We start from the raw sequence: 19,448 nt of genomic DNA on the forward strand, positions 1-19,448 counted from the left end.
CAAAGCACCATGGACCCTTCTTGCTGATTTTGCCAAGACTTCAACAACGCTGACTAATTTTTTACCCAGGCCATTTCTCAGGATTGTGTTTTCAGAGAGCAATTGTGAAAGATGATGTGTTTCCCTGCCTGGGCTCCATGCTATACAAACAGTCAAATCTTCAGTTTAGTGTTCCTGCCCTATAATGCAATTTATAAAAAATCCACTGTACATACAGACATCCATTATGGATAATCCTATTGCATTGCTCCCAAGAGACTTGAGGGATAGGGGAAATCAGTGTGAATGAACATGCTGGTAGTCTAGCTCATGATTTTCTGTAACTAAAAGTCATTTGTCTTTAATCTAGGGCATATCGTATCTCCTACTGGCAAGTGAGATAAAAATCTCAGACCCTCACAGTTCTTGACGGCTACTTATTTTTCACTAAGTTTAATTAACAAATGCTATGAACATAATGGTCCAGTGTGACATTTGGGAACTATTAAGAAGGTACAGGTCTCTCTAGACAATATTATGGTACAGGCAACAGATTTGACTGTAACTGAAGTAAGATAGTGTTAGTATTATACAAACACTTAAATACAAACTGCTTCATGTTTTCTGTACTGAATGAACAGGGCAAAAAAAAAAATTTCCTGGACAGTAACCCATCTAGCTTTTTCACTGGCAAAATTAGCAAGGTAAGTGGGTATATGGATGTAATCACTAATCCAACATCCCTCAAGTCTTGACAATAATCTCTGGATTAGAAGGAAGGAAGAGGAGGCATGGTCAGAAGCTTCTACTTGACTATCATGATATCACTTGCTTCTTGGATCTAAGACCTAGCTTAAAAATGCTGTCAGGAACTATTCCCATTTTTATTCTGGAGCTAGATGGACACTCTGTGAAACAGACTCAGGCCTAGAAGCTATCTATCTCCTGATGTCTAGAAGCTCCTTTTATGAGCTCTGGTCCATGGTAGCATTTAAGTTTTGTGAAGTGTATCAGAAAGATAGAGCCATCACTTCATAACCAGAGCACAGTCTGGTTATTCCTCTCTCCTCCATCCATAGTCACATTGATAAATGGCTGCAGTTCTCTCTCAGGAAAGTTTAAATGGTGATTTAGGACATATACTTATATTCATTTTGAATGGTTCTTTCTCATAGGTGCAAGACCTTTCCTTAGTCAAGTAGTTTGTGTCTGGGCAAGAAGCTCTAAATCGCCACAATACTAACTTCAGTTTTTCCTTCGTAGATGTTGTAATTTACACACACACACACATTTATATTTCAAGCAGCAGCATAATCCACTGCTTATCTTATTTCTAGGGATTCCCTATCAATTAGCTACTGCCACAAATCCATACCTCTACCATTTAGACCTTGGCATATTATGGTAAGTTCTATCACACCTGCTGTGTTAAGTACCAACAAGTCTTGGCCACTTGTGGGTCCTATCATCCACTTGAAGATCAGAGAGGCTGTTTTCATTGTAGCATCCTCTATCATCATTTCTGTCATATAGAGAACAGGATGCTGTTCTTCATATGTGTTTTCAAGAATGCTCACGTCTCACAGCAATGCATTTCTTAAAGCCTCAGTTGAAGAAGGATTCTGAGGTGGGGGGAATATGTATGTTTAGGGGTGGCTAGGTTGCACTTATAGATGTTCTACAACATTTCCATGTTCCTAAACCTTTGGACTTTTTATTCTACAAAATGGTAGGTAACTCACTGTAAACCACTACTGAGTTCAACTTTCAATCAATGAATCACAAGTAGTAAAGCCAACCCTGTAAAGCTATTGTTCCAATGCATTAAATGGCAAAGTGTACCCATGACAATTATTTCTGATTGTTTCTTAAGATTTGTCCCCTTGGTTTAATACCATTATAATCCACTTTAGACTATCAAAATCTTGTAACTCTTTAGGTATGCAGTACAGATTATTTCCTCTCACAGTAGTTGTCACATTTACTTTTTCTGCCCATGTTTTATTTTTTGCAATCTGAGTTAATAAGCGATCATGGGGAGGGGAAAATGCTGAAAATTGACATTGACTTTGTGAGTCCCTGCTCCAGGTGCAATTCTTAGAAAATAAGGAAGCCCTCAAATTGACATAGGGTGAAGGGGGCTGCCTGTGCTGGAAAGGGAAGTTTACAGAAATAAAGAGGATTACAGTTCTTAGCCTTGTCAATTCTCCAAATGTCACTGTTAGTCAGCCTTCTGCCACCATAATAGATTGTGAGATATAAAAAGAGAACAGGATTATTTTAGCTCACAGTTTTTTTTTTTTTTTTTAAAGGTTCCAGTCCTTGAACAATTGGGCCTGTGGTCACACTTCATGGCAGGAATATGTGGTAGAGCAAAACAACTCAGCTCATGATCAGTGAGCAAAAGACAGGAAGAGAGAGATGGGAGACCCACGATTCCTTTTAAGGACATGCTCCCCAATGACCTGAATACCTCCCACAAAACACCATATCTTACAGATTCCACTACTTCCCAATAGCTCCTCACTGGGGACCATGTCTTTATCTCATGGACTGTTGGATGAACATTCCAGATCCAAAATATGATAGTCACCATACCCATTCCCAAGGAAATCCTCCTTCTCCATAAAACCTTTTACCTAGTCTAAAAGAATTAACACTGTAGACCATTTAAATAGTGTTGTTAAATTTGTTATCCAATCCTTGGATTTACTATCAGATATTTGTGTTTAATTCTTGACCATATTTTCCTTAAGAATACAGAAAGTGAGGGACTTCTTCAGAGTTTCATAGATGCCTCTTGTTTTCAGAAAATGTTCTTAGCTGTTTGTTTCATAGATTTTCATCTTATTCCCTACCTATGCTCTCTAGGGTGGCCAGGCAAAACCAAGTAACACTATAATCTTTATAATCATTTATAAAGTGTTGGCATAGCAACTAGATGTCACTGCCACTTGATATTTGAATGAATTGCTCTCCATATATACTACATTTCATGCTCCCATCAGCAATAATTTGAATAATCATGATTCCATCACATACCTCAGACTATCATGATGTTTTCCCCTAGAAGAGGTTATGCCTGTGCTCTTCAAATATGATCAACTCAATTGTAGAATTCCTTGAGGCCACTATTGTATCAATCAGGGTCACAAAGGTCTCTACTCCAATGTAGTATAATTCAAGGAAATTTTAATAAAGGGACTATTTGCAAACATGTGACCAGATCTAAGGACATCATAAGTGATAGTGCAATACCTTAGGACTAGTAATAAAATGGTATTCTGACCCTCAGGTCCAAAGTTGTGAAGGGAAAGTCCCATCTGGAAAGGGTACCTCTAAAGTTATGTGTGAGGTTTAATATTGAGAAAGCCAGCTAACACTCATGGAGGAGCAATTAGGAGAGAGAAGTACTCTCACCTTCCTCTTCTGAGGCAAATGAGAAACCACAAAGTGAGAAAACCTATTGGTTAGCCAATAGAGATTAGCATATTAAAGCAAAATGCAGAATGGAAAAGATTGGAGAGTAGAAATGAAGAGGCAAGTAAAAAATATTCAGTACAGTTCATTCTAATTTTTTTTTAAATATAAGCCAACAGTGTTGCTTTATGAGAAACCCATGAAGCATAGAGTAAATATGAAAAATTGTGCTATTAACACATTGAGTTGAAGCCAAAATTTGAGTGTCTTAATATAAGGAGGATTTATTTGCAATACTAATTTGATAAGTAACATTCACTGTAATATATATATATATATATATATATATATATATATATATATATATATAATGCATTTGATAATGAATCCTAAATTTTGTCTCTGATCACTTTACATATCTGATTTTTTTCTCTGGTTAATGTTTCTGGTCATGGTACATACTTGTTGTTTGTGGTTGCTATACTGAGTCATGATATCTGGCTGATATCTCTGGTTACTCTACCTGCTATGTATCTGGTGTGATGGTTGTTCTGAATTTCCAATTTGATGGAAATAAAAGAGATGCCTAGTATTGGGCTCGGGATGTGGCTCAAGCTGTATGCGCTCGCCTGGCATGCTTGCAGTCCGGGTTCGATCCTCAGCACCACTTACAAAACAAAGATGTTGTGCCCGCCAATAACTAAAAAATAAATATTAAAATTCTCTCTCTCTCTCTCTCTCTCTCTCTCTCTCCCTCTCTCTCTCTCTCTTAAAAAAAAAAGAGATGCCTAATATTAAAAGCTTCTGGGTGTCTCAGTGAAGTTGTTTCTAGGAATGATTGGCATATGGGACAGCAAGCTAAGGTGGATACCCATTATAAGAGTGGGGGTTCAAAAGGTTGGGGTCTTGGATGGAATAAAAGTTGGAAGAACAAGGAAGCAGCAGCAGAAACAAGCTCAATTCTTCTTGAATGGGTTCTTGACTACTGCTGTGATCACCTGAGGACATCAGAATCTAGTTCTTTCATTCTTCTAAAGCAGACCATGACCAGCAACTCTCCAGGGGGTTTCCAGCCCTTTAGTCCAAAACAGGGGTGGTATCATGGTTCCTTTTGTTCTGAGACTCCAGTTTCATGGGCTGAGAAGCTACTGATTTCTCCAGCTCTCCAGTCTGCAAATGGCCACTGTATAACAATCCAGTTTCTGGTGTATAAGACAATCTAACACATCTCCTTTTTATAACCATACCTATATATATCCTGTAGGTTCTGTTCCTCTAGAGAAACCTAATACTCTTTTGTTACTGGTCACAGTAACTCTGTAATGTCTCTGTTTAGTGCACGTGGTCATGGTATCTGGATAATGTCTTTGGATAGTGTATCAGGTCACAGTATCTGGGTATTGTCTGTGTTTTCTATACCTGATCACAATATCTCTGTATGTTTCCGATAATTATACAAGTTCACAATAGAGGATAACATCTCTGGTTACTGTACCATGTCATAGTATCTGAGTATTATTTCTATTTATTGTCTATAATTATTAGACCCTATTGGTTTGGGCCTCTGGCAAGATAGAACATGATGAGAGAGCATGTAGTGGAGCAGTGTTGATTACCTCATCATGGCCAGGAACCAAAGACTAGGAGGGAGGGAGAAAAGGAGCCTGGGACAGATGACAAAATGTACCCTCAAGGGCATTCCCCCAATGATTTATATCCTCCAACCTTGAGCACATTCTCAAGTTCCTACCTCCAAATAACCCCTTGAGTGATGGATCCACTAGCATTCTTATAATCTGTTTGTGAGGTCAGAGGCCTTTATGATCCTATCTTCTGCTCAAGGCCTAACCTCTGAGTGCATTTGGTGGTTGGTGGTTGGTGGTTGGCGGTTCTGGTTTGTGTCTTGATTATTTGATTTGGGGTGTTGTTGTGTTGTTTTGTTGTTTTAGTCTTGCTTTGTTTGTTGTGTTGTTTTAAGGTAACATCCTCGGGTGGCGTGGCCGCTCCTGATGCATAGAGAGAGGAGTGAGAGTCGGAGTAGGGCGCCCAGGAGCCCCCAGCAGGGCCTGGAGGCCAGCTCGTCCTCGGAGGATGCCCTGACGGGCCAGTATGAGGTGCTGAGGTCCATCGGGAAGGGCAGCTTTGGCACCGTGAGGCTGGCCCGCCACATCCTGACGGGGGCGGAGGTGGCGGTGAAAACCGTGAGCAAGGGCGAGCTGGACCCGGCCTTACTTCAGGCCGAGGTGGCCATCATGAAGGCCGTGGAGCACCCCAGCGTGGTGCAGCTATTCCAGGTGATGGAGACGGCTGACCGTGTGTACCTGGTGATGGAGTACGCTGGTTGGGGCCAGCTGCTGCAGTACATCCCAGAGGGGGTGGGCCTGCCTGAGTGGGAGGCGCAGGGACTATTCGAGCAGGTGGTGAGCGCCCTGTGCACGTGCCACGCCCAGGGCATCGCGCACAGGGACGTGAAGGCGCAGAACATCCTGCTGGACTCGCGAGGCCGCATCAAGCTGTGCGACTTCGGCCTGGGCTGCCAGTTCAGGCAGGGAGAGCTGCTGGACACGTTGTGCGGCACGATCACCTACTGGGCCCCGGAGATGTTCCTCCAGCAGGCGTACATCGGGCCGGCGGTGGACGTGTGGAGCCTGGGTGTGGTCCTCTACTTGATGCTGACGGGGCACCTGCCCTTTGACGGGGACACCTTCGAGGAGCTGATGGACCAGGTGCTGCACCGCTCCTGGGTCTTACCGGCCCACCTGTCCTTCAACGCTCAGGACCTGGTGGCGAAAATGCTGACCGTGGACACCACGGAGAGGCCCAGCATGGACGAAGTCGCGAGGCACCCGTGGCTGAAATGTGGTCAGTGCCCTTTTGTGATTGCTACCAGGAAGTCCCGCCGCCGCTTCTGCCCAGATCCCTCCACAGTGAAGGTCATGCTTGACCTGGGTTTCAACCTCACTGACACCTGGACGTCCCTGAAGGGCCGAAAGTTTGATGAAGCCATGGCTACCTATCTCCTGCTCAGGCACCAGCACACGCAGGGGGTGGGCTTCACGGTCCAGAGGAGGTCTGTGCACTCGGGGCTCCAGCCCAGGTCGTCTGCGGGTTCTCTCCCAGCCACGCTGCCCCGCCAGAGGAGCGCCAGCAAGCCCACCTCTCACTCCAGGCGGGTCATGCCAGCTGTACAGCAGCCGCGTGGGGAGCACCTGCGGCCCGGGCAGAGGGGCAACAAGGGAGGCAGCCTGCCTGCCTTGGCCCTCCCCAGCCTGCAGGCCCAGAGCCCAGCTGCCCCCAGCATGGCCCCGCAGCAGGACCTTGCCGCCCTGCCTCCTGGCCCTGGGTCTGGAGGCCACAGGTCCCAGGTGGAGGGCAGCATTAGCCCCCAGGGAGTGTCAGGAGGAGAGCAGGCCCTCCCCAGGCAGCAAGCCCAAGGAGGGACAGCGGGCTCCTCCCAGGAAGGCACCAAGGCCTGGCGGAGGGTGGCCAGGAGGATCCTCACCTGCCTCACACGGATGTGCTGTTGCTGCGTGGCGGCCCCCAGGACAGGGCCCAGGCAGGAAAACGGAGTGGCTCGGACCCCAGAAATGCAGGCACGCAGATTGAGAAACAAAGTACTTCCTGAGATGGTGGCCAGTTGAGATGGAGGCGCAGCCAAGCAGGTGGGTGGGTGAAGCCTGATGCGGCCCTTGCGCCATCCCTGATGGCCTTCCCCAGGACATAACCCGCTGTCCCTGGGTGGGTACCGAGAAGGGGGCGTGATGTGCTCAGGCTCAGGCCAGTCTGTGTCTTTCCCCTCAGGCAGTTGGCAAGGATGTGATCAGCATGGCGCAGGTGCTCCATAGAGGCGTGCCACCTGCAGGCACCTCCTTCCTATGAGTTCCAGTCCAGAGGGCCTGCTGGGGACAGGACACCTGGAGACAAGTGCTCTACCACCAACCCCCTCCCTGGTCTGCAAGAAAGACTGGGGTCCAGCAGGGGTCTACCTGTGGGCAGAGGCGGTCCTGTGTCGGGCATGAACTCTGCTTGGGGCCTGCTTGTGGCAGTTGGTCCCCGGCCTACCTTGGGCCAGGCTGTTGAGCCTGCCACCGAGACTGATCTTTGTTGGGGCTGAACTTTGGTGACTGTCTGACAGTGGGCGGAGTCAGTCATGGGCGGAGCTTGGGCTTGGGTGCCAGTCTCCTGGTGCCTGGATGGATTTGGCTACCCTGGGTCTGGCTCTGTCTCCTGCCAAGTCGTCGAGTTGGATCTCTGATCGGGATCTGCAAGTGGCGTGATGGAGCCTGGCCTCCCCTTGACCGGGCTCTTGTGCAGGTCAGCAGGGCGATCTGGGCCATTTATGAGCTCCTGCAGGGGTCTGCCTGTGGGTGGAGGCAGTCCTGGCTGAGCCTGAGCTCCAGCAGGGGTCGGCCAGTGGAGGAATGGAACATGCCTGTCCTTGCCTGGGCTCTGGTGCAGGTGTTCGAGGTGGACCTGGGCTGGACTGAGCTCTGAGCTCCGAAGGGTGTTTTGCCTGTTGGTGAAGTCAGTCGTGGGTCAAGCCTGAGCTCGGGTGGAGGTCTGGTGGTGGCCATATGTTTCCAGGGCTACCCTGTGCTCAGGCTCCTATGCACAACTGCAAGGCTTATCTGGTCAGAGCCTGAGATCTACTGGGTGTGTGTGTGTGGGGGTGTAGGTCGTGGCTGGATGGAACAGCGCCTACCTTTTCCAGAGCTCCTGAGCTGGTCAACACGATGGTTCGGGGCCTCATATGAGCTTGAGCCGGGTTCTGCCTGTGGGTGGACATGGTGCTGTGTCTGGCCTGAGCTCTGCTCTGGGCCTGCTTGTGGCAGTTGGTCCCAGTCCTACCTTGGGCCAGGCTCCCGTGCCTGTCAGCAAGGATTATCTGGGCTGGGACTGAACTTCAGGGACTGTCTACCAGTGGGCAGAGTCAGTCATGGGTGGAACCTTAGCTCTGGTGGCAGTCTCCTGGTGACTGAATGGACTTGGGCTATCCTGGACTTGAGCTTTGTCTCCTGCCAGGTCTTTGAGTTGGATGTGGGAAGAGCTGGAGCTCTGGTGGGGTTCTGCAGGTGGCAGGATGGATCTGGACCTCCCCTTGCCCGGGTTCCAATGCAGGTCATTGAGGCCAATTTGGGCCATGTATGAGCTCTGGCAGGGGTCTGATTGTGGGCCGAGTTGGTCCTTGGCTCAGCCTGAACTCAGGTGGGGGTCTGGTGGTGGCCATATGTTTCCAGGGCTACCCTGTGCCCAGGCTCCTGTGCACATCTGCAAGGCTTCTCTGGTTGAATGCTGAGATAGAGCAGGGGTCAGCTGGTGGCGGGAAGCAGCAGGGCCTACTCTGGGATTCAGCTGCCACTCAGGTCATTGAGGCTGAAATGGACCGGGATTGGCCACCAGGGAGTGTCTGTTGGTAGGCAGTCTGTCCTGGTCCAAACCTGAGCTCTGGAGGGTGCTGCTGGAGGGTGGAGTCAGTCCTGGGCAGAACCTGAGCTCTGGGGACAGTCTCAGGGTGAGTGGATGGACTCGGGCTACCCTGGGCTACTTCTCCGGCTCAAGTCGTTAGGGTGGCTCTGGACTGGATCAGAGCTCCTGAAGTGGTCTGCCGGTGGGCAGAGGCAGGCCTGGTCTGAGTCTCAGCTCTGGTGAGGGTTGGCCAGCGTTGGCATGGACCTGGACCTACCGTTTCCCCCCGGGCTCCATGCACATTCACGAGGCTGATCTGGGCAGAGCCTGAGCTCCAGTGGGTGTCTGCTGGTGTGCACAGGTGGTCCTGGGCCGGACCAGAGCTCAGTGCAGGTCTCCCAGTTGAGGGGTGGACATGGGCCTACCCTGTGTCTGGCCTCCCGAGCAGGTCGGTGGGGGAAGATCTGGACTGTATATGAGCTCTGGCAAGTGTCTGCAAGTGAGTGGAAGCATTCTTGGGCTGGGCCTGAGAATCTTGCTGTTGGTGGGATGAAACTGGGCTACAGTGAGCCCTGGCTCCAGTGCATCTGCGAAGGGCCTAAGCTTGGGCAGGTTTCTCTGGACCTTTATTTTATTCATTTGTTTGTATTTGGTACTGAGAATCAAAGCCAATGCCTCACACGTGCAAGACAAGAGCTCTATCACTGAGTCACAACCCCAACCCTATTTGCTGCTTCTTGACCTTTAATCATACCATCTTTTGGTTCTATAGCAATTGTTCATGCATGCATTTGAATTTTAACAAGTATCTATTATGTGATATCACTAGCAATGCTTCCTAAGCTGGCCCCAAATGAGGCCGCGGTCCTCAGCTGGATTACATTCCACACATCCACATCACCTCTGGCATAGGTGCAGAAGAGAGATGACTAAGACATCGTCCATGACTCTCAACTTCAGGGAAAAATTGTTTTGAAGAGATAAGGGATAGGGGGTCACTTGACAGATCCTGCAGAATGCAGAGCAGGTATGTTTTTGAATAAGGATTTATGTGTTTGTAAAATTTGTTTATTTCCTTTTTGCCAGCAAAAATTTACCAGTAATTTTTTTTTTTCTTTTTCTTTTCAGAACAGGGATCGAATGCACAGCTTGGGGAATGGGAGGCAAGGGCTTTGCCGCTTTCCCATTAAGCTGCTTCCCAGCCCATCCATTCATTGCCAGTGTGGGAATTCGGGGCTGCATTTATGAATGAATCTACTATGAATATTTCAAAAAAGACTGACCAATGGCGTTCATATGTGTCCAACCCAATTAGCATAACTTTGGGCCAATAGCATTGGTACTTCTTTCAAGTCCTAATTAGCATAAGTTTGGACCAATAGCATTGGACCAAGTGCTATATAAACCCTTGGAGGCCATTTTGGAGAAGAGAAGCTGCCCAGACCTTCAAGATTGGTTCGCTGGATGTTTGCTTGAGTTCCGCCTGAGTTCCACGGAAGTTGCAGCCTGGTTTGGTGTCCGGAGATGATTCTTCCACTTCCAAGAGACTGTGAAAGAAGAAGAGATGGTTGAGAATCTCCTGGGGTCTGTTGTATCACTGAATGGAATGGCCCGCCATGAGGAGCTAGGACTCCTCTCTGCTGCAGAGGCTTCCCCACCCCGTGCGCACAGATCCTACCTACCAGCAGAAGCCATGGATTTTCATCTTCGAACTCCAGTTTCAAAGGTATTGTTATATGCAAGATATATAAATATATATTTAAATATATATAATATATATATAAATATATTATATTTGCAAATATATAATATCTATTATATATCATGTCTATTATATATTATAATATATATTATATATTCATATATTATATGTAAATATATAAATATTGCAATTTTTAAATTTTAATTTCTATCAGTAAAATTATGAGATTCATAAAGAATAGAAAATTATTTCCCACAGTTCTGGAGGTTAGAAGCCAGAAAAGTCTGTCCCAATAGTTGTGTCACCATTTGGCAGAAAAATGTGAGAGAGTAAACCCACTCTTAAAAGCCCTTTTTCTTTCCATTCATTCGAAGTGGATTTCAGTGCTATCAAAATGTTTAAAGGAACCTAGGAAATGTTTCATTTCATTAGTTTTATTTATTGGTCATTTTTAGTTATAAAATCCATTTTTAAAATTTTTTAAGTTGTAAACGAACCTCTATATTATTTTATTTATATTTGGTACTGAGAATTAAACCCAGTGCCTCACACATGCTAGGTAAGTGCTCTGCCTCTGAGCCACAACCCTGGCCCATAAAATTCATTTTGATATAGTCCATATTTGTATAATTAGACCTTATCTGTTTAGAGTTGCATTCTTAGGATGTATATGGTGGTGGGATTCACTGTTTTGTTTACACATATATACATGGGAAAGCTTCATCAGAGTCTTTCCACTGTCTTTCCTTTGTTTATGCCCCCTCCTTTCCCTCCATTCCCCATTGTCTAATCTACTGCACTTCTGTTCCTATCATCCCTCCTGTTGTGGGTTAGCTTCCACATATCAGATAAAATATTTGTCCTTTGTGTTTTGTAAACTGGCTTAGCTTCAGTTATCATGATTGTCTCCAGGTGGATCCATTTATGGGCAGATATTGTAGTCATGTTGTTTTCTTCAAATTGATATGTTTTTTAATCTACTTTAAAAAATTTTGTTCTAATTCTACATGACAATAGAATGCACTTTGACATATCATACATAAATGTAGGATGATCCCTCATGCTTCTGGTTGTGCAAGAAATAGCATTACACCAGTCATGTATTTGTATATGTAGTTTGGATGATAATGTCTGATTCATTCTACTATCCATTCTACCCACTATACCCCTTCCTCTCTCTTCACTCCTCAATGCAATCTAAGCAACTATATTCTTCCCTACCTGCCCCTGCCCCCTTCTGTGACTAGCATAAGCATATCAGGGAAAACTTGTAACCTTTGGTTTTTTGGAATTGGATTATCACTTAGCATGATCAACTCCATCCATTTACCAGCAAATGTCATGATTTCATTCTTCTTAAAGGCTGAGTTGTATTTCATCATATATATATAATTGGATTTTTTTGTGTATGTATATATATGTATATATATATATATATATATATATACATATGTGTATATATATATATATACATATACATATATGTACCCAAATACACACATATGTATATATATGCTCATACACACCACATTTTCTTTATTCATTTATCTGTCGAAAGACACTTAGGTTAGCTCCGTAGTTCAGCTGTTATGAGTTGAGCTGCTGTAAACATAATGTGGCTGTGTCATTGTAATATGCTGATTTTAAATTCTTTGGTTATAAAATGAGGAAACGAATAGCTGTGTCAAATGTAAGGTCCATTTGACGTTTTCTGAGGAACTTCCATACTGCTTTTCATAATGGTTGCACCAATTTGCAGTCCCAGAAGCAATGCGTGCATGCACCCTTTCCCCACATCCTCGCCAACATAATTATGCAAATAATGATAATTATGTCCCATGAGATATCTTGTAGGATTCAAGTTTGAGATAATTATGTAAAGGGCTTGAAACTGTTCCTGACATACAGTAATATATGAGCTAAAATCATTATTATAAAAATATTAATATAAAAATCAGTGGTTGTTTGTCAAAAAGAATTTTCTATCCAAACCATCATTTATGGATTATTGGGAATCTTAGGTTTTATTTATCTAGTATTGCTCCCAGTATCTGGAGGTAAGAAACAGAGTGTACATATAGTGAGCTTCTGCAATGGCCAGCCATTAAAATAAGCATGTTTACTAAACTGTCAATTTAATTGTCTTTATATTTTTCCAATTCAGCTCAGAAAACCGCGGAAGTAAAGTTCATCGATGTAATTCTGGGCGTGGTGGATCAGATGAGTGGAGTGACAAACTATTTTGCCCACTCAACGGTTTTATCTATGGTTGTGCCGGGCAACCGCAATGATTCCTACTTTTACTGTGGAAATGCTGTTACTATCTTTCCTTTATCATAACCTGTTTACAAACTCTAAAGGCAATTTCAATCCTAAACCTGTGCCGTTTCTTTTCCTCTGCAAAGAACGACTGGCGGGTCCCATGCAATCATTTAAACGAGGCGCTGCGGTTTCATTGGCCAGAAGCTGCTGCTCATTGATTGGCCCCCCTGGTGTTGTGGGCGGAGCGCGGAGGTGCCCATTGGCGGAGGCGAAAAATTTAAACGGAGGCAAAAGGCAGGACTAGTTTTGCTCCGTGACTTGAGTTTGCGAGTTTGTGGGGTTGGTATCCTTTTTATTTCTAGGGTGTCGGCTTCTGGAAAACAAAGCGGGGTAAATTCGCTCCGACCATTTCCACGGCCGCGCGGTGAAGCGGTCAGCATCGGTCGGAGGTCCCTGCTCCGGAGCAGCCTGGTAGGGGGTAGGGAAGGAGGCCGGGTCGGGGTCTGAGGCTGCCATGGCGAACCGGCGAGTGGGGCGAACCTGCTGGGAGCTGAGCCCTACGGAACGCCGGCCGCCGGCGGGGCGGCGGGACCCAGCGGCCCAGGAGGAGGCGGCTTCCCCGCCGACGCTGTCTCTCAGCCACTTCTGCAGGTCCCCTTTCCTCTGCTTCGGAGATGTCCGCCTGGGCGCCTCGCGGACGCTGCCCCTGGTCCTGCACAACCCTAACGAGGAGGTGGCTGAGGTGGAGATCTCCCACTTCCCGGCCGCGGACCTGGGCTTCAGCGTGTCTCAGCGTTGTTTCGTGTTGCAGGTATGTCGTGGGGCGGGGCGTGTCTTGGGCTGCGCTTTCTACCCTGTCCTTCCCGCCGCCTTCCTCCGTAGGGATGAAGCTTGGGAAAGGAATGACAAAAATACCCTCAGAGAATAAAGGCAGAGTGTGGTGGCCCTTGACACACATTTTTCCACGCACATATATAATGTTAGGGCACTCAGTTACTTGGGCGGTGACAGTGCATCAAGGCATGCCTACTTATCTTTAACAGCATTTTAAGTAAACTTTATGCAAAAACAAAAAAAACCAGGCATTTAAAAATGTGTTCCGGGTATTTTTAAATACTTTTGGTGTTTTTAAACTAATAGTTGGCACTAAGAGTGCATTCAATTTAATTTTATGATATTTGTTTCAAGAACCCCCCACATAGCTTTTACAGCCTGCTTTGGCCAAAGTACTAGTCCCATTCCCATCACCACAAAAGAGAAAATTTGGTTCTTATTTTGACTGATGTGTCCTTTTAATTGAGTAGATCCTTGGAAAGCATGAAATCATTAACTGGGGGAGTCTAGATGGCTAATAACCACTTCATAAGGCAGTAGTAATTCAAATCTGAGGTCCATTGCCTTCTGTGTCACTGCTCATCTGCACTTCAGAACCTGGCTGGTCTTGTTTATAAATGACTGCTTTTCTTCCTATGGAAAGTTAGATTTCTGTTCTGTATAGTGATACTTTTACTTTTTTATGTTGTTGTTATAATGTAGAAGTAAAGTTCTTGTTTTCAGAGTAAATTGTTTTACACAGTAAAGATTCTGTATTTGTATTTTCTAAAACAAACTGCTTATGATGTTATATAGATTTGCTTTTCAAACAAAAAACTGTTTTTTTTCCTCTGACAAACAACCAAGGTTTTGTTTGTTTGTAATTGTTGTTTTGTCATGTCAGGGTTTGGCAGATTCTACTGGACAGGCTGTATGGTGTAGATAGATGTTAAAGTCTAAACTCTGGAGCCAGACTACTTGGGTTCTAATTATTAGCCGTATGACTTTGACAAAGTTTATAGACATTGGTCACTTCATAGTTAACCAGTTGTATGAGATACCTGCAATTGTTCCTGAAACATACAGATTGTTTAACAAAGATCAATTTTATGATGTGGACTGTAGAGGAGTTTGTGAGAAAGAGGAAATTTAGTTGATCATCTTTATGTTTCTTTTTCCACAAAATCTTTATAATACAGGACCATTATATTTGAAATAGAAGTACTGCACATGATAAAGGAGTAGACATTTCAATTTTTTTTTTTAAGCCACTCAATTAAAATGATCTGGAGACTATTCTATTGCTTTCATCCAGTTAGATTTTTAAAAAAAAAATTTTTTTTTTTTAGTTGTCAATGGATTTACATGTAGTGTTGAGAATTGAACCCTGTGCTTCACACATGCAAGGCAAGAGGTCTACCACTGAGCCAGGACACCAGCCCTCATCCAGTTGGATTTTATTATAGTTTTATGTTGTTATGAACCCTGTTAGTGCTGGTGACTATTTTCATTATAATGAAATGAGCAGATCAGGTGGTGGGAAAAATATATTTGACTTACCAAATGCTTTTAGGATTTTAGAGTGTTCATGAATAATAGTTGTTGTATGGTATGCTTTGATTATTTTAATTATATTGTCATAATCATTTAAAATGTATTCTTTTGATTGTAGCCTAAAGAAAAACTAGTTGTTTCTGTTAACTGGACACCATTGAAAGAAGGCCGAATAAGAGAGATTGTGACATTTCTTGTAAATGATGTTCTGAAACACCAAGCCATATTGCTAGGAAATGCAGAAGAGCAGAAAAAGAAAAAGGTAATAGTTTAATCATTCTATAATTTACTCCAAGAAAATGTTTCATAATGTGTAAAAATTGTTTTGATGACAAGCCTGAAGTAACATGTATAAATTGCTTATTAAAATAATATTCAATGGTTTTTAATTTCATCAGTATATTTTGTTTGTTTTTACAGAGGAGTCTTTGGAATACCATTAATAAAAAGAAAAATTCAGCCTCTTCAAGTTATAACAAAAAGATTTCAAATGATCAAAACGTTAACAAAACATTTTGTGTTTCTCAAAAAGTTGACAGAATTAGGAGCCCACTACAGGCATGTGAAAATCTGGCTATTAATGAAGCCTGTTCTCCAACAGAAAATAGTTCTTTAACCCTTGAAGAACATAAAATACCTATATCACCTATTAGCCCTGCTTTCCAAGAATGTCATGGTGAAATTTGCTTGCCACTTTCTGTACGTCGGTCTACTACCTACTCATCTCTTCTTGCATGTGAAAATGAGGAACAGTTAAAAGTAGAAGATGCCACCATTTCAAAAGATTTTAATTTTAATGAGGAAGTCATAACTAAAACTTCCTTTCAAAGTGAGGAGAATAGTAAACTTATTCTGACCCCAAACTGTTCTTCAACTTTGAACATTATGCAAAGTCAAGCAAATTTTCTAAGTCCAGATTCTTTTGTAAGTAATAGTCATACAGCTAATAATGAAGTAGGGTTAATGACATTTCTTTCACCAGATACACTTAAAAAAGATAATTCAGAGTCTGTGAATTTGGAATCCAAAAGTATACATGAAATTTACAGAACAATTTTAAGTCCAGATTCTTTCGTAAATGATAATTATGGAGCAAATCAGGATCTAGAGTCAGATTCAGTTAATCCTATTTTATCCCCAAATCAATTTGTAAAAGATAACATGGCACATATATATACCTCTCAGCAAACATGTAAAATATTATCATTATCAAATGAAAATTCTCAGATTGCCCGGTCTCCTCAGCACTGGAGAAAAAATGAAGTTTTGCCATGTAGTCCTGAATATCAGGGTTCAAAAACACCCAAGCCTAATTTTGAAGAACTAAATCCTATAGAAGTGAAGTCAAGTTACTACAATTTTAGAAAACAAATTCACCCTAAATTTTCTGCAGTTCAGGATGTTTCTCGTTATAGCCATAATAAGCAACATAAGAGACGCCCCATACTTTCTAACACAGTTATTAAAAGGAAGACCACCATTGCCAGAGACAATCAAACTGAGATTAATAAACCAAAAGCAAAAAGATGCCTCAACAGTACAGTAGGTGAATGTGAAAAAGTAATAGATCACCCCAAAGAAACAGAAACTTTACATTCTCATCTTCCAATTATCGATTCAGTATTAAGTAAACCTAAGTGTTATAAAAGTGAAGTAACTAATTCTACGACAGCTTTAGTTGCTTGTAAAAGAAAAAGTGATGGAAACATGGAAGATACAAATGTGAAGGTTGCTATTATAGAACATATGGATATACCCAAAATCAAAAGAATCCACTTTTCTCCCTTGGAATCGAAAACATCAACTGTTAAAAAAATTAAGATGACAACACCAATCTCAAAACGTACTAGCAACAGAGAGAAATTAAGCCTTAAGAAGAAAACTGGTGAGTATTATTTATAAAATCTCTAGTGTATTTTCTGTTTTGGTTTAGTGAATCTGCTATTGATAAGCTTATATTAACTTGTACTTTTCATTTGTCAAATTGCTCAGTGGAAGACAGAACAAATAGTGTGGGACTAATTTCTGAAATTGTTGCAATCTTGTCTGTTAAACTTTGGATATTTTTTAAAATTTTATTTATTGATTTTTTTAGTTGTAGATGGACACAATACTTTTATTTATTTTTTTATTTATTTTTATGCGGTCTTGTGAATTGAACCCAATGCCTCACATGTGTGAGGCAAGCACTCTCCCACTGAGTCACAACCCCAGCCCAAACTTTTGATATTTTACTCATGAATTTTCTGCAATAATTCTGTTTTTTAAAAAATATTATATCCAAATATTTATCTCAATTTGATATTTTTGGTACCTCCTTAAGTTTTACACCCTAAGAAAGTATTTGACATGTCTTGCCTTAGTCCACGCCCTAACTAGAAGGCCCAGTGAAGTTCCTGGCCCGCATACTACCATCGGAAAGATTGTAGGAAAGACCTTTTCATGTCCTGTGCTCCTGATAAGCTTACTCTGTCTTTGCCTCTGCCCATCCACTTATTGGAAATGAAGATAGGTCCCTAGAGTTCTCCATTTCTTAGAGAAGAATATTTTTCCTTTTCTAGTATTCACAGCTTTATCACACTGCCTCAGAAGCAGACAGGATTAATCCCATCACACTTTTAACCCAAAATACCTCTTCTGACAATCAAGATCCAAGCAGGAAAGTAACCCACACTATGTATTTTACCAGATAATTTGAAAGAATTCTAGGCCTCCTAAGAAATATACACATCTCTCATTTGAACATCCCTCAATTTGAACTGTTTTCTTTCTCCTATTCTGTAAATCCTTCTATATCCTTTGGACTCACTGTTCTTCATTAGCACTTCTTTGCAAACATTCTCCTACCTTGTTACCCTGTTGCAGCCTGACCTTCTCTTGACAACAGTGCTTTCATTATAACCCTCTCAAGTTCTGTCTGCATTCTCTCCTACTTTTATGATTTTGGAGCTCCTGCTGGAATCTTCTAATATCTACTTTTTATTTTTTATCTATTTCCAAACTAATATCCCCTCTCTCCCTTAAAAACAAGCAAAAAGAAAATAACAAAATAGCTTAAAGCTCATTTTTCAGACTTTCTCACCTCTGTCCTCTCTTGATGCAGAGAATGATTCACTCTCAAAATTTTGAATCTTGCTTATTATACTTTTTCTAAAACTACTACTATTATGATTTCAAAATCATTTTAGAATATCTTTCTAATACTCTGGGAATTTAGTTCCAACCTCCTTAGGTCATGCTCTCCTAAAAGCATCTTAATCTCCAGTTACTATCTCTATAAGTTCCACATTTCCTCTAGAACCCAACTTCAACATTGTTTATACCCCACTGTACACATAGTTCTTTAATCCACCACTGTTTCCATGGCCCTCATTTCTGACCTATCTATCTTTCCTAATTCAGCTTGAATTCCATGGTTCAACATAAGCACTTCCTCTGCCTTCCTTCCCTTCATTGTCCATGCAGCAAATTCCAACTGTATTTCAGTCTAACTTTGCCTACTCTATGCCTGAACCTTGCTTGGTTGTTCTTTATGACTACAAACCCCAAGTAATCCCTGAACTCTTTTTATGGCTGTATTTTCCTGGCTTATTGACTTTGCTATAGGGTACCTCACCTTTTTCTCCTGAAACTTCTCTTTCCTCCTGTCTTATGATTGATAATAGTAGCTAACATTTACTGAGTTCTTTTATGTGTCAGACCTAGTTGTGAGTGCCTCACTATTACCTCTTTTAATATTTATGACATTCATGTGCAGTAAATGTTATTTTTACCCATAGCACAATTTTACAAATAGGTACATTGAGACTTGAGTAATTTGCCCATTTTACAGTCAGTCAGTGATAAAGCTGGGATTCTATCCCAGGTAATGTCAGTTCTGTGATCTTTATCCAAGCTGATGACCCGTTTCCTATTTCACTGAAGGAGTAGAAATATAGATGCTTCTCTATTTATTAAGGATTACATCCAATAAACCCATTATAATCGACCTTAACAAGAAAAGTTTCAATAAAATAGCAAAAACTGATTGAAGTGGATTCAACAATTTTAGGTGATGAATTGGAAATAACTAATAAAGCTCCTTTCAAAATGATGTTTTACTTCAGAAAATAACTTTTAATTAAGTATAATCTATATGCAAAAATTATACAAATCAGTATATAACTCAGTGAATGATCACAAAGGGAACATTGACTCTATTAAGGAGTTTTGCTTAAAAGAAAATGTAAGCAACATAAGCATAGAGCATAGGCTGAAGGGATAAATGGTCAGTGAGTTCCACACTGTAAATCCAGTGATTATTTCTCAATCT

At 42.5% G+C, this 19,448-nt stretch overlaps 2 protein-coding genes across 2 annotated transcripts in view; both read left to right on the forward strand.

Moving 5' to 3' along the window:
- Positions 1–5,408: 5,408 nt before the first annotated feature.
- On the forward strand, positions 5,409–7,040 carry LOC139707797 (putative sperm motility kinase W). Its single transcript, XM_071619676.1, has one exon. The coding sequence runs from the start codon at positions 5,409–5,411 to the stop codon at positions 7,038–7,040; it is 1,632 nt and encodes a 543-aa protein (XP_071475777.1).
- A 6,243-nt stretch (positions 7,041–13,283) lies between these two features.
- Aspm (assembly factor for spindle microtubules) overlaps positions 13,284–19,448 on the forward strand; it is a 49,512-nt gene continuing 43,347 nt past the window's right edge. Inside the window, exons 1-3 of the mRNA XM_071600200.1 lie at positions 13,284–13,580; positions 15,255–15,398; positions 15,557–17,021. Of these exons, the coding sequence (XP_071456301.1) occupies positions 13,284–13,580; positions 15,255–15,398; positions 15,557–17,021 (1,906 nt within the window). The remainder of the gene's footprint in view (positions 13,581–15,254; positions 15,399–15,556; positions 17,022–19,448) is intronic.

This window comes from Marmota flaviventris, chromosome 12 (assembly GCF_047511675.1).
Source record: "Marmota flaviventris isolate mMarFla1 chromosome 12, mMarFla1.hap1, whole genome shotgun sequence".
NCBI lineage: Eukaryota > Metazoa > Chordata > Mammalia > Rodentia > Sciuridae > Marmota > Marmota flaviventris.